Source organism: Stenella coeruleoalba, assembly GCF_951394435.1.
Source record: "Stenella coeruleoalba genome assembly, chromosome: 15".
Classification (NCBI taxonomy): domain Eukaryota; kingdom Metazoa; phylum Chordata; class Mammalia; order Artiodactyla; family Delphinidae; genus Stenella; species Stenella coeruleoalba.
The window spans coordinates 86,216,598-86,231,823 of NC_137161.1; the positions used below are offsets into that span (position 1 = coordinate 86,216,598).

Here is a 15,226-nt window from a genome sequence, read left to right on the forward strand (position 1 = left end):
GGAGGAAGGTGATGTCCGCGTGTTACTCCTCCACCATCTTGAAGGTCTATCCTCTAAAGTATTTTTAAAAGTTCTCTATTCAAACAGGTTGTGGGGTTAGCATCTCTATTAAATGGAAATTAAATCATAAATTCAATATTTATTAAGTGATGGAAATGAAAATCTGACATCTAGAGTAGTCTGTTGTTTCTAATATACAGCAGCTTTGAGGTTTGTCTCCTGATTTGTGGCGTCTGAGCGAGTGAACTAAATCTTCGAATCCCCGTGCTCACATTGACAAGCCCTGTGTTAGAATTCTACAGTTACTTCCGCTGAGTCCAGGAACACAGGAACCGCTCGTGTGTAGACAGATACAGGACTAGGAACTGGAAAGCTGCCTGTCCCGAAGTGGGCGTTAGTGTTCGTTTCCTCTGTAACCACTCGCTGGCCCTTGCTTGCTTCCTGCCTCCACCTTTGCATCTCGGACTAACCCACGCCCGCCTCTGTCCTTTCTCCATCCCCTGTGGGGCCTCTGCCAGTGATTCTTGACCTGGACGGGCTCTCTTTCATGCACACAGCTCCCCTGTGACACTGACAGAATGGACCAGAATTCAACCAAGTATGGGAGGCTGGATCGATTACTGGCAGAGAAAGAGATGTGACCAGAGTGGGCTTGCTCCGCGCTGCAAGAGCTGAGGCTCTGTCCTCAGGCCTAAATGGGCTGAATGGGTGCCTGAGGCCGACGTGCGACGGAGGAGTGGCTTCAGTATTGCGGGGGCTGTCACGGAGGGTGGGGTGGGTGTGCAGGAGGGTCTGTCTGATGGTGCCGGACAGAAAGAAGCCTTGAATATGGAGCCCTGAGTGTGTATGACCTCTGCTAGAGCTGTGGGTGATAGGAGCGTCCAGTGAAGATTCGGTGAAGAACAGAGTCCATTTGCCAAAAAGATGATTCTCTTCGTTGGTGCTATGAGCCTGGCCCCTGCGCACGTCCCTCACGTCACGCTCGGCGTCTGTGCCTAGCACAGCTGCACGGGCCCCAGATAAACCTGCTGCTCCTTCTTGAAACAGCCCCCTCTTCACCCGCGAGGCCCCACCTCAGCCATCCATCCGGAGCTAATAAGGGTCAGTGCTTTGCCGGGAGCGTTGGGTCGGGAGGGCGGGCTGATGTCAAGTATGTGTTTGGTGGCCTCTGAGCTAATGAATTTGTTGTGTTTTGTCTGATCCATGAATCCATGTTTTTAGCAATCTTAAGTGATATAGATTTTTCAAACCAAGCAGGGTTGTAAAAAGCCTGTTTTCCATTTCCTCCTTTTTGTTAGACCACGTTGCCCCAGTAGCTGTCAGGAGAAGACTGGGATCACGTCGCCTCCTCCTACCGAGGTGCTGTCTTAGTGCATTCAGGCTGCGGTAATAAACACGCCACAGATAAACAACGAGCGTTTGTTTCTCACAGTTCTGGAGGCTGGACGTCCGTGACGCGGGCAGATTCAGTGTCGGGTGGCGGCCCGCTTCCGGGTTCATAGACAGCGTCTTCTCGCTGTGTCCTCACGTGGCAGAGGCAGGAGGGAGCCCTCCGGGGTCCCTCTGATACGGGCACTGATCCCATCGTGAGGACTCCCTCTTCATGACCTCAGCACCCCCAGAGGCCCCACCTCCTAACACCATCACACTGGGGAATAGGCTTCGGCATGTGAATGGGGGGCAGGGGGCACAGACATTCAGTCTGTAGCAAAGTCTGAGTGGTTAATCTCAGGTTAGCATCTCAGGTTCTGCCAGACACTATTCTCTGAAGACATGACCGCGTTCTCCTGGTGTTGAGGATAGATCAGAAGTGTAAACCTGGACCTTTAAATGAGCTGACGCTGTGGGGATCGTGAAGCCTATTGCTACATGTCCAGTGGAGTGACGTGCTCTCCGGTCTCTGACAATAAACCACAGTGACCTCGACCGCGGTTCCAACTCAGCCCAGCAGGATGGCGCGGCGCGCCCAGGTTATGGGCCAATTTCTGGTCTGAGCACGTTGGTTTCTCATCCCCTCCTGTCCCCTTCCCGCCAGCCCCGCGTTGGAGAGCAGAATGGTGTAGTCCTCTGCCTTACGGTTCAACAGCGGCTCTAACGTGGACCCGGTAGCTTATTGTCCAGGTGAAGCAGGATTTCTCCCCTCTCCGACGTCATACATGATTCTTCTGGAAAGAGTCAAGGCCACCAACCATGCAGAGCAGCGGAGTCACCAATAAGTCACCGCCTTTGAGGTTGTGAAACAAGCTGGTGAGATGATTAAACAGACCGTTCTGGTGGAGAAACAAACTGTAAAGGTCCGTTTATGTTAGCATTTGGTGTGTTTTAAGGTCCATTGGTCCGACCCTGATTTCAAACGCAATCGTTAGAAATAAAGTCAAACTGGGAGAAAAGGATTTCCTCCCCTTCTTAATAGTCTGTGTTTAGCTCATGCCTACTTTTGTCCTCGGGACGCTTTGCAGGTCACGTCTGCGTGTCAGGGTTCTGCACTTGCACCCATGTCGCGGTGCCTGCCACCGGGACGACTGTCATGCCGTGGTGACAGAACATGGCCGGGATATCTGCGTTGCCGTGACTTTTTGTGCCCAGTCAGGCCAAGACCCCTGGCCTGGTGGTGGTGGGAGCGGGTGCTGGTCCCACTGTCTTTGTGCCTGGAGCCCCCGCCCGAGTCGGGCAGGAGGCTGGCTGTGGGCCGCCCCCGCTGCCCCGCCTTCCTGGAAGGATGCACGGGGGACACGGGCAGTGCCTTGATTGTTCTTGAGCTCTCGTCGTGCCTCCGAGGGCCCCGAATGAGAGGCGGTGGGGGGTAAGAGAGATATGGGAGCTTTGGGGAAGGAGTAGCCGTAAATCAGGTGAGTTGGCATCCACTCTGGCAGCTCTTCACTCACCAGCTGTTTCCTGTCTGGCCATGGGAGGAGGCAGGCTGTGCCAATCGGCAGGGCACGATCGGCAGCTGCGGGAAGGGGCACGACCTCCTGCCGCACTGAACCCAGCTTCCCCTCCACGGGGAGGAGCTGTGTGCGGGCTGGGGGCCGCAGCTGGAGGCGAGGTGTTCGTGCCGGCCCGGACCCCGGCCTCCCAGGGCAGAGTCGGCCTGTGCCCTGACAGCACGGGTGCCCAGGAGGAAGGTCGTATCGCAAATCGTGGTCTGTGCTGTGACGCAGGGAAGGTGTGTTTCTGTTCCTTAAACAAAATGCTCTCTGCCGAATCACCCACAGGCCTCCATTTTAACATGGGAAGGTTGATTCTTCACTGAAGGAAGCCCACCCGTCGGCTTCTTCTTCAGGCCCGGAGGAGGCCCATGGGGAGGGAGGAACCAGGGCTTGCCGCTCCTGTCTTTCCTCATCGTCTTTTACGAGTCTCAGCTCAAGCTGCCATCCAGGACCTTCCAGATGATCTTCCTCCTTAAAAGCCCAGAGTGCCACCTCGTTGCCACCCTCCACTGTCGTGAGAACACGGGGCTGGCGTGGCTTCCCTGGGGGACTCTCCCAGCGTCCTCGCCGGTCCCTGTCTGCAGAGTGAGGCTCGGTGCAACCTTGCAGGAAGCCGTGTCCTCTGGGCACACGGGGTATAATCAACGTCCCACTTTTTAAGGGGAGCTTTTGCTCGTTCACTTCCACTGCCTCTGTTCCCTCCATGTAATCGACATTGAAGGCCCTCTGAACGCTCCTTATGCCCCGTGAGTGCCGCCGCGTTGGGGGGTTCAGTCCTCCGAGAACAGGACCGTGGGTGATTTTCAAGGTCACTCTGGCTATTGAACGGCCCTGGTTTGTATCGACGTTCAGTCCGGAGAACGTCCAGTGGGTAGAGAAAGACTGGTCATCCCAGCACGGAAATCCAGACCAAAGAGTCCCCTCGTTCGAGGCTGTAAATCAGGTCGTACAAATATGTGACGTAATAATGGAATGTCAGGCCTGTTTCCAGAAACTGGTGCGTGTTTTGTCATGTGCCTCAAAGACGGTGGCTAGAGTGCCTTGGGCCAGCTGTCCAGGAGCGAAACCATTCACAGACACTTAATCTCACGCGCTAGCTCCCTGGTGGCGTGGCCTGGAGCAGGCCAGTCTCCATATCTGGGAAGGAAGGGAGTCAGTACCCTGCCCATCACCAGGATCAAGCCAGGGGCGCTTTGGAAAACACAGTCTGAATTTGAACTTTGGGATCAGAGCTAGAGAAATTGCATTTTTAAATTTTAATGGTGTTTTTAATTTAAAAAAATACATGTATGCTATTAGCCTTTTTACTTTGCCTTCCTGTTTACACAGAGGCAAAGTAGCAGTCATTTTACCAAATCAGGGTTCCTCAACCTAGACTGAGTTGTGACTCTTATTTCCTCCACGACAGGGTGAATCAGTGAAGTACTTCCTGGATAACTTGGACCGGATTGGCCAGCTGGTGAGTAAGACCCCCACCCCAGGCGTCTGTGATCCAGGATTAGAAAACATTTGTGTGGAGACCAAAGCAGCCCAAGCGGTGAGGGCTTTCGCCATCCTCATGAGCCGTGTTTGTGGTGTCAGGCGACTGCAATGCCATTATTGCTCCTAAAAGATTAGCGGTAATTCCTTAACATCAAGTCAGGTTTGAGACTTTCCCAGTTGTCTCATTAGTGTCTTCTTGTGGCTGCTGCTTTATTTCAGTAGTTTGAGTCAACATCCTATTACGGTCCATCCATTGCAACTGGTCCATGGCACTTGGACTTCTTTTATTCTTTAGGTTTCTCCTTCCATCTTTTCCTCCTTTCAGTTTATTTGTTGGAGTAAGTACATTATTTCTCCTGCAGGGTTTCTCGCGTCTCAGTTTTGCTCTTCCATCCCTGCAGTGTTGTTGAAGGTGTTTCTCTCCCCGCTCTGTGCCTCATGAATTGGTCGTTGGCGCTAGAGGCTTCAGCCCTGTTTGGATCTTTGGCAAGGATGATGCGTGAGTGCTGGTGTGCAGTAATCACTGGAGGATTGTTAATAGTGCAGGATCAAAGTGGTTTGAGTGACCACAGTTGCCCGTGTGTTGCTAAAGACTTTAAGAGTCCTCCAAGGATAACATATTAAATATATTGCAGGCTAAGTTTAAATAGCGTTGCAAAACCTAAGTTAAGTCAGTTCATAGTAAGGGTTTGGAATGCGTGTGCCCTAGAAGTTAGAAAAACAGAAAGGTAGCTATGGTGCAGGAAAAAAAAGATGGAAGTCTCCTGTGGAGAAGAAAGCCGATGAGGTTGCAGTGGGGCCTAACAGTGAAGATTCTGATAACCCTTCCTCAGCCTGATGAGCCTTTGTTCATTTTGAAATGAGCTGTTTAGTTCCTTCACTTTTTGTTTCATGGTGAGTTTATATTTTTGTAATTGAAAGTTGCTTCTGGTATTTGGTTCAGCTTCTCTCAAAAGTCACTGTAACTCTCTTTCCTTCCACCCCATCTTTTTGTTCTTGTTTTCTCATGTTCTTCCTCTCCTGAATTTCTCCCTTATCCTATTTTACAGAATTACTTTCCTAGCAAGCAGGACATCCTGCTGGCGAGGAAGGCCACCAAGGGCATCGTGGAGCATGACTTTGTCATCAAAAAAATCCCTTTCAAGATGGTGGATGTGGGCGGCCAGCGGTCTCAGCGCCAGAAGTGGTTCCAGTGCTTTGATGGGATCACGTCGATCCTGTTCATGGTCTCGTCCAGTGAGTACGACCAGGTCCTCATGGAAGACAGGCGCACCAACCGCCTGGTGGAGTCCATGAACATCTTTGAGACCATCGTTAACAACAAGCTCTTCTTCAACGTCTCCATCATCCTGTTCCTCAACAAGATGGACCTCCTGGTGGAGAAAGTAAAGACTGTCAGCATCAAGAAGCACTTCCCAGACTTCAAGGGTGACCCCCACAGGCTGGAGGACGTCCAGCGCTACCTGGTCCAGTGTTTCGACCGGAAGAGACGGAATCGCAGTAAGCCACTCTTCCACCACTTCACCACCGCCATAGACACCGAGAACATCCGCTTCGTGTTTCACGCTGTGAAGGACACCATCCTGCAAGAGAACCTGAAGGATATTATGTTGCAGTGAAGGAGGACGCCCCTCACTCTTGTGGTCCTTCAGCAGCCTCGCCGGCCACAGGCCAGATCTCCCCGGTGCCCCGGAGCGGGTTTCCCGAATCCGTGCCCCCAACACCTGGCTCAGGGGTGCCGTGAGGCCCGCCATGCTCTAGGCCAAAGGACGCGACACTTTGATGTTAGCTACTGAATCCTGGGGACTAGTGAAACTACTGAAAATCCGAGCGATCACTTTGGTATTAATGTGTAGTGCTTAATAACACAGCTTTCTTTCTTTTTACAGAAGCTATTCCTTCTCTGACACAATGTAATCGAGGACTGCGTGTGTGTGCGCACACACTCTGTCTTTAATGACAGAGACACGAAAACCGACATCTTTGCAGATGGCTTTTCTCTCTAACTCGAGAGTGCTTGGTGAGGAGTGTTGCCGGGGCGGGGGGGAGGGTGGTTTGTAGGAGGTGAAGCGTGGGCTGTCGCCACCACTTCCCCAAGGGAGCGTGCTGCCTTTTAAGTCTCTTGTGCCGATGTCCCGAGAGGCCCTGGCCCGGCTGTCAGATGAGAGGGTGGCAGTGAGAGCTGGCAGTGTGGACTTAAGGCCCCACAGCCTGCACTTTCTTCCCGCCCTGCCCCCTCCCCTCTGCACAGGGCAGTGCCCGCTGCCTCTGTGCCCACCCTCCCTGCCCCTCGGCAAAAACTTCAACCAGCTGGCCTTGCAGATGACTCTTCTGTCTTCTCAGTCGTCTCCGACGCTGCAGTCGGCTGCAGGGAGCCTTTCCTTCTTTGGAGGAAGTGGAGAGCTCCTTTCCTCTCAGGGGCTTCCGAGAGCTGGCGGCATTGCCAGCGGAGCCCTCGTTATTGCCCCCGGGCTCCGCGCTGCCTCCTGGTGGCCGAGAATCGAGGTTCTCATCACGGTCTCTTGCTTCTACTAACGTACACATGTAGCAGGAAAAGTGTTGGACGTGGTCTCCTCTGAGTGAAACTGCAGAGGCTGTGAATGTCGACGCGAGCTGGTCAATCTTACACTCAGTTAACTTGTCCGGTTACTCTGTCCAGGTGTCTTTCACTGTGTTTAAAAATACATTGCATTCCAAACTGGTCCCCACTGTGTATTACTCTACTCAAAAGTGTCTGGCGTGTTGAGGACCCTGCCTAGCATTTAAAAGAGAAAAAAGCTTCCTCTGTCAGTGGCACCAGAATGTTCCTGTGGTTAAGTAACCGTCCCCGGGCCCCATCCCCAGGCCACACTGTTCCCGGTCCTGTGTCCCTGGTGAGTGGCTTGCTTGCCTTCACCCAGCAGATAAACAGGGATCTTGTGGCAGATGCTGGCCCAGGAGGAAAGGGAGGAAAGAAACTGCTTCTGAGTCAGCCTTGTTATCACAGGGTTTTAATGAGGAGACGACATGAAATCCTGTCTCTCTGGGCGCTCGAGGCTTCCTGTCGATGTTCGCTGGGGTTTCGGCTTTTTTTTGGCTGGAGAAAAGTTGCTGTTTTTGTACTGCTTCCTGTGGCTCTTCATAAACTGAGAGGGCGAGCCCCGGGATCGGGGCCGATGACCGAGGCTGAAAGAAAAAAGAACATTCTCAACAGGCTGCGTCAGGGCGGCCCGAGACCCCGCCGTCGCTGCTCAGAGGACCTGTCCTGGGGCACGAGCGCTCCTCGCCCGCCGGGTTCCAGGTCTCACACGTGTGTCGGGACCCACGCGCTTCCTCACCAGCCTGGCAGCGCTCCCTGTGGTCTGGCGGAGGGGGCGGTCGGCGTAGCCGGTGCAGGTGCCCGTCCGAACGTCTTGCTGGCGAGTGGGGTCAGCACGGTCAGCAAGCGCCGTTTGTCCTTTCAACCGTCTGACGCGGCTGCTGGTTTGCTTTCGGAGGCGGAAGCGAGTTGGTATAGACAGGGAAGCTGAGCGGACTGGGAAGCAGGGGGGATGGCCCGAGGGGGGCCCCTGCCTGGCCCAGAACTGACCCGCTCTCCCCGCTGCGGCCGGGCTCCCCTCTTCACGGTAAGCTGAGTGGACGGCTTAGTCCTGGCAAGGCGCCCAGCCCTCAATGCCATGATTGGTCGGCTTCCGAGAAGAAGATCGCTCTTTGCAAGGTCAACTGAAACCATTTACAGCCTTTCTACACATAGATTATAGTCACTTTTCTCTCCAAAACCTTAGGCTTTTCTATTTTTTTATTTTAATTTCACTGTTACCCTCGATTATTGTCTTTTTTTATTGAGATAGTTGTGCCTCATCTGTTATTACAAAAATGTAACAATAAACTTCCTCAAACTAAGATATTTTCCTCATAGTTATACTGTTTACACATAAGGACACATGTACGTTTTTTACTGAAATATTTTTTTAACCCTTCAGTTTGTAGAGAAATTGTTTTAAAGATATTGCATTGTAGCTTTGTAATTTATATAGAGAGTTCTCTAGACTCTTTATTCTTGTAATTTTTTTACTTCTTTGATAAAAATGAGTCAGGTTATTTCAACTCCAAGATCAGGAAATAATCTTGAAACAAGATTATTAGTTATGACTAACTAACTTGGGCATACTGGGAACAGACACTAACTTGGTATCGTGAGTAAAGGCACCGTTAGGAGGAGAGCAGTCGGGGTGAACTGCTCACCACTTACACTTTGCACAGCATTTTAGCATTGGCAGGAGGGGCTGGTTTGATGATCTGACCACCTTCAGTCTCTGGATGTATCCTCAGTTTTCCTTTGCGTAATAGAAAATAACTCAGCATGTGCAGTCAACATTAATTTGACAGTCCCCAAAATTCAGAGCAGTTGGATAACTCCTAATGTTCCTTACTTGTCGATCATTACTTGTCGATCACAGGTTCATTACTTGTCGATCACAGTTTTTATTTCCACGTGGGACACAGGAGCGCTGTCACTGAGTGGATGCCTCTAGAACACGACTTCAGGACAAGGAACGGGGCAAATACATGTAAAGACACGTGTGTGTGTGAAGGAGGGATCCTGCTGCTCTGAGACCTGGGGGCCCGAGGAGAGGACCTGGTGATGGATGTGGATGTGGCCAGAGACAGGAGGCTGGGCCAAGCCCAAGGGAAGGCAAGGGTGGGAACTCTTTTCTCCGCAACCCCGTGGGGTGACCGTCCCCATCACAAAACGAAGAAACCTCTGATGCAAAGTGCGAATGCTTCCCAGCCGACGGAGCTCGTGGCGCTCAGGATTCTCTTGTAGAAAAGGCACGTATGTATTGTCCAGTGGCCATCACCCGGGTAGGCGTTGTGTGCGTCCACATGTGGGGAAGGCAGAACTGCCCCCCCCCCCGCCCCCAGAGAAACTTGTACTCGTCATTATCCACGTGGCTGAGGGCTAAGGTCTTTGAGTTCCAGTTTCCCCATTTGTAAAAGTTGGATCAGATCACGATGCTCGGCTCTGGCGCCGCAGTCAGGTCACCTGAGGGGCTTTGCAAAGCCCTGGGCTGAGCCACCCAGAACCTGTGCAGTACAGCATCACGTGGACGCACTCCTGGTTTCCCAGGTGGTTGCTGTGCAGCCGGGGTCACAGGCCATGAAGCAGAGGACCATGGAGGACTCCCTCCAGGCCGCTGGAATTGTGGTCCACAACGTGCTGGCCCCCGAATCCTCCCCTTGCTGTGACCTACGACCTGCCTCAGGAAGAAAGTGATGCTGGCTTTTCTGTTGTGGTTTAAGTGAAGAGCAGAAGTTCCCACTAAGCCTTCAGCAGCATGTCGGGTGGTCCTTTCAGGCCTGTTGACGCTACCTTCTCCGTAAGGTACATCAGATGCGCTCAGCAACCTCATTCCTCAGTGATGCCCGGAACTTTAGAGAGCTCTGCTTGAAGGAGAGGACGAGCCCTTTTACAGTCTGCCTGGCGGCGCTAGGGAGAGGTGGGCCTTGCGTGTGGGATCCCTGCGTTTCACGGACTCGGCATTCGGGGCGGGCGCAGGCCCTGGTGCCAAGGTTGGTGCTGGGCCTGCAGCTGGCGGGGGGCTGAGAGCTCAGCCCCCCTGAGCAAGGGCTGCTTTTACTGACTGAGTTTGTGAGGCACCTGCTGGGCCCTGAAGAGGGTGGTGGCGGGTCCCCAGAGGAAGGAGCTGCTTGGTTAAGGCGGCTCAGAGGCTGGCACTCGCTGTGTTGACAGCCCTTAACGGCAGGTGGCACGCGGTCCATGCTGAGTTCAGGGAAGGGGAAGGCTCGCTGTGGGTGGAGGGGAGCCCCTGGGGCGTGGAAGGGCCACTCCGCTTCCTCGGTCCCACTCTTGGTGTGTGGTTCCTACCTTCTGCTGGAGGAGGACTTCACGGCACGCGAGGCCCAGCTACTCGTGTGGGCCCGCCCTCTCCTGCCAGGTCCCGCCCTCCGGAACCTGCTGGAACTAGAGGCTGGGTGTTCGCTGGCGCGCAGGAGGGCACTGAAATAGGTGGTTTCGGTTTCCACACCATGTTGGCGCCTTTTCAGGTGAAAACCTACTTCAAAGCACAACAGGTTGCTACCTGCCAGAAGCACCCCCAGTGCCCGCCTCTCGCTGGATGGCATGGGATGCGCCACACCCAGAGCGGCTCCTCGGTGTGGACCACACACCTGCAGGGGTTCTGCTGACCCTGACGGTGGTCGTGAGCCCCTAGGAGAGCGGAGCGCTGCTCAGCGTGGGAACTTGCTACGCGAGCCTCCCGCCCCAGGTCACCGTGGGAAGGAGCGGGATGTTGCCAGCCCGAGTGAGTTCTCAAGCATCCTAGCAGGATGGATGTTCCCGGGAATCGGCGTCTGAGTGCAGCAAGAGGTAGGAAATGGGGTGGAACTCAGAAACAGACCGTGAGATTCCTGCCCCAAAACGCAGAACTCTAGGGCAGCAGGCCCTCCCCGGCAGCCTGCGATTAGGGTGTGGAGTAGCTGAGAACAAGCAGGAACTGCTCTTGTGTCCCACCCGACCTATGACGCCTCCCTCCTCCTCAGATCCAGCGAGGACCTTGGCACGTCGCTGTGAGGTGCTTATTATAGGGACCTGAAGACTTGCTGTAAACGCGGCCCTGTGGCTTGCTTCACAGAGAAGCGCACACCTGGCTCCCCCTGGAAACTGGGTTCTCCACTTCCAAGCTGGTTGTGAAGGTAGTGTTTTGATTCCGGAGGGTTTCTTTGTGTGTGTGTAACACAAACCACAGTGAAACACTAGAGCAGCTACTGGGGTTCCTGGACCAGCCCGCGTTTCCTCCCGGGCAGGCAGCCGGCACTCTGCGCGGCCGGCAGGTGTCGACGGGGCTGAGCCGCGCGGGCTCACAGTCGTCCTGATCTGTCTGTTCCAGGCTTGTCATCGGGCGCCTTTTTATTAACACAGTTTATTTTGTGCTTTCAAAAGCCGAGTGATTCCCCCAAATGAACATCACCGCAGCTGTTCACAGTCAAGGTGGAGGTTCCCCGCGGGACCGCATTTCCCGGCAGCTTGCAGAGCCAGACCGCTCTGGTGGCCCAGGCGGTGTGGGCACTGGGGAGGGGTGGGCCGCGCATTCCGCCTGGTGAGGCTGACCCGGAGTCCGGCCGAGAGAAGTCCAATGTAGGGGCAGCTGAGAGCATGACCCTTGTGAGTCGGGGGAAACAGGCCCTCCGCTGTGGGTTCTGCTGCTTCCCGGTGCTGGTCCAGGGGCCCAGCTCTTCAGCCGACTTCAGAATTTCTCCAGTCGGGAAGGAACTGAGAATGGGGTTCCGGGAGGCCCCACCCTGAGTGGCAACTGGCCAGGTGTGCTGCCGCAGCAGCCTGGGCGCTTTACGGCATCTCACGGGACTGCCACGCGCCTTGCAGCTGAACCCTCTGCCCTGGGGCCTTAGCCCCTCTGCTCAGGGCCCGGCCCCCGGGGACGCCCCCCGCAGCCTTGGGGGACGCAGGAGGTCTCCTCACCACCGTCTGTCCGGCTGTCTTCTAAAGAGGTCCGTGCCCACGCCGGGCAGAGAGCACTGTCACCTAGAAGACTCTGGAACTCAGGTCACAAACGTGGAACCAGCCTTGATCTGACAGTCGGGCTAACCAAGCCGGTTCTCTGTGGCTTCCCTCTTCACCCAAGCTTTCTGGACGAGCCCGGGCACCTTTTCCAGGTTCACTGGCAAACAGGTGGCCAGAGCTCTCACTGCGGAGTCTGTGGAAGCCGGGGCCAAGGCCTGTCCCAGGAGGGCTCACGGGCACCCAGTGAAACTTTCTGACCGTCATCTTAACTGTTAGATTCTCTAACAAGCCTGTTTATCAAGAAATTTAAAAGCGATCTCTATTGAGTCTGCCCATCTCTAGGACCTTAAAGCATTACCTCTTGACCTGTTAATGCAAATGGCAAAACATTCCAAGTGTCTTTTCCTCCAGTCCATTCGAAGCAGCTAAAATTGGCAGGCATGTTATTCTATGTTGACACGAGCGCAGCCAGGAAGTTCAGTGTTGTGTGCTCGGCCCCCTCCGCTCTGCCACGTCCTCAGCTCACCTCCTCAGTGCCGTGCTGTGGCCCCTGTAGGGCGTGGGGGACCCCGTGGCGGGGCAGGGCTGTGGGGATAATCTGCTGCGGCAGCGGCTGCAGAAACAGCTCTGAGCTCTCCCGGGCTCGCTCCACTCGGAAAGGAAGTTCAAGGGCCACAGCCGAGTGCTGGGTCACGGGCGCCGCCCCTGGGGTGTCGCTGCAGCTCCACACCCCTCCCCTCCCCCCCATAATGGCACCCACAGCGGGGACAGGCCTCGGTTTACAGATGCTGTGTTCCAGGTTAAGAGATACATGATGCAGTGTAAAAAGTGTATTGTATAGCTGCGGGGGTTAGTTTAACATGTTTTGTATATACGACTTTTATAAATCTATTAAAACTTGCCGTAAATTACATTCTTCTGGTGTGTTGCGTCCCTGGCGCCCTGCGGCAGCCATGAGCGAGGCCCCCTGAACGGGGAGCATGTTACTGGGTCCCTGAGTGCGTGTTCATTGTTGTGTCTGCCAGCTTCCTGGGTGAAGCTCCACCCCTGGGGCGGGTGGCCAGGGCTCCAGTGGGCACCGGGCAGGAGAGGGGTGGGTGGGTGGTTAGAGCCTGGGGTCTGGGCCTCGGACTCTGCTCCCTCATCCCGTCCCCTCCCTGGCAGGGATCCCACGTACTCTCCAGTGTTTACTCAACCATAGGGTCAGGCATGTCTCAACGACGTCACAAGTACAGACTGCAGTCTGGATGAAATGCAAGAACACAGCTGAGTGACAACGTCGAACCTCCAGGGTCACCGCAGAAGAAATGTTGTAGGTAATGTTAGTATAAGTAGAAGTAATGACACTCCCCCCAAAAAAAGAAAAAGTAGCCTTTTTGTTATGTCGCATCAAAAACATCAACCTTCACCCTGAGAAGCATGGATACAAGGAACAAGCATTTATGAAGTGAGCCAGTGCAGTGGATAAGGTTTTTTTTAAACTTTGGGCAGAGTGACTAGAGCAGAAGAGGTGTCTAGTGGATGTGTGTTGGGTGGACGTGTCGTGGATAAATAAAGACTCTCCCAGTCTGTCCACATCAACAAGGATCCGAGTCTCTGAGAGGAGGCCCTTCTAAGGAGGAGAACAGACCATTCCGTTTCTAGAAGGTGCACACACAGTGAAAGCGCTGGCCGCACTGCAAGTCGAGTCTAACGGGCACTGTGCATTCCAAGCAAGAAGGAACTACTTATTACATTCAAGTGATGAATTCTCTTGTTTTCAGTTAGACTTCTAGAATATCATCCTCTTCCCTCAGGATTCAGGTTTTGTAGCATTAATTTGGAGATTGAAAATGTAATCTGTAAGCATTAAAAAGTTGAATTACACAGAATTTATTCTGTACGTCGAAGTCATCCATAATCCCGGTATTAAGATGCCTACGTGTGCGTGTGTTTCCACTTGGCTTCTGGACTTTTAAACATAAGAACGAGGCCGATCGAGTCGTTTAATCAAGTTGTGATTGAAGCTCACATAATCCGACGAAGGTGTTGCCACTGAGAAAGGCCTGTTTTGGGGGCCAACAATGGGGGGGACGAGGGGCCACGGTCCCCTGGACCTTCCTTCACCTTTTTCAGGCCTCGCTTCTGCTCGGAGCGTGTGACAAGCCGGGGTTGAGCTAACGGGAGCCCCACTTTTACCGGCTGCTTCAGGGAGAAGCGGGAGAGGGCCGGGGAGGCCCGAGGACAGAGGAAGAAAGAGGAGTGTCGACCTCTGCTCCCAGAAGCTCCCGCAGCCTGGGTCCCGCTCACCTGAGGTGAGGTGGCAGCCCAGACGCCACTGTCCCCACCGTCCACCGAAGGGGACTCTCCCCAAACGGACGTTCAGAGGAACGGCCCTGGTCCTTCCCCAGGGGCAAGGGCGGACGATGACTCAGTGCCAGTTCAGGTAGATGGGGAGCCCCTCCCTGCACTTTCTGCTGCTGGCACAGGTGGACCTGCTCCCCTGTGCCCCTGCCTTTGACACGAGGTGCTGCTCTCAGAAGAGCTGCCATCTGTACCCTTGGGTCCCCGTGGGGCTCTCTCCTCTCCTTCCAGGAACACCTTTGCCACCAGCTCCGTCCCCCCATTGAACCAGGAGGGCGGCAGGGCTTCCCCAGGGGCGTCCCCACTGACAGTCCGAGCTGGGCAGGAGGACAGAGGCAGACACAGCCCCCGCTCCCCGCCGCCCCCCAGCATCCCCCCAGCTTCGGCTGCAACCACCGTCCAGTGTAGACGGTCAGCCCCGCCCCCCTTTTGAAATCCCCTCTTGCTTTGGGCAGGCACTGCGAGAAACAGTGAAAATAAATCACCTTTTGTGGCTCAAAGGCTGAAGGAGGGAAAGAGGAGGAGCCGGTCGGCCTTGGCGGGTCAGCGCCACCCCGGGAGCGTCCCGCCTCGTCCCACCTTGTCCTGCCTTGTCCCCGTGGCAGGTGAGTGCAGACTGCAGGCGCCGCAGCGGCCTGGGAGTGGGTTTCCTGACTGGTTCCCCACTGATCACCGGCCAGTGAGAGGCCAACAGACATCCCCGTGGTGACCACGGGACACCATAAGGACCACACGGTAAATGTCTCAGACCATCCGGGGGACGCGAGGGAAGCCACGCGGGCCTGGCTGTAGGGCGTTTCAGCTGCGTCGTGGCCGGGAGGGACAGGAGGGCTCAGCAGAGAGGATGCTGACGGAAGCGCTGGTGGCCTCCCGGGGGACCTGGCTTCCCTTCCGGCTAGGGTGCGGAGAGCCAGGGTCGTGCGCTAGGTGGGATGCCCCACGGGTCCCC

General features: G+C 54.8%; 1 protein-coding gene across 2 annotated transcripts in view; it reads left to right on the forward strand.

Annotated features, from left to right (window-relative positions):
• GNA12 (G protein subunit alpha 12) overlaps window positions 1–13,090 on the forward strand; it is a 116,751-nt gene extending 103,661 nt beyond the window's left edge. Inside the window, exons 3-5 of one of the 2 annotated variants that reach the window (XR_013831715.1) lie at window positions 4,339–4,389; window positions 5,462–6,432; window positions 7,399–13,090. Coding sequence is in view for 1 of the 2 variants with exons in the window: in XM_079946289.1 (XP_079802415.1) it covers window positions 4,339–4,389; window positions 5,462–6,031 (621 nt within the window). In the remaining variant the exon portion in view is untranslated. Of the gene's footprint in view, window positions 1–4,338; window positions 4,390–5,461; window positions 6,715–7,398 lie in introns of those variants that run through there. The other variant, XM_079946289.1, reaches the window with a different exon arrangement.
• The last annotated feature ends 2,136 nt before the right edge of the window (window positions 13,091–15,226 follow it).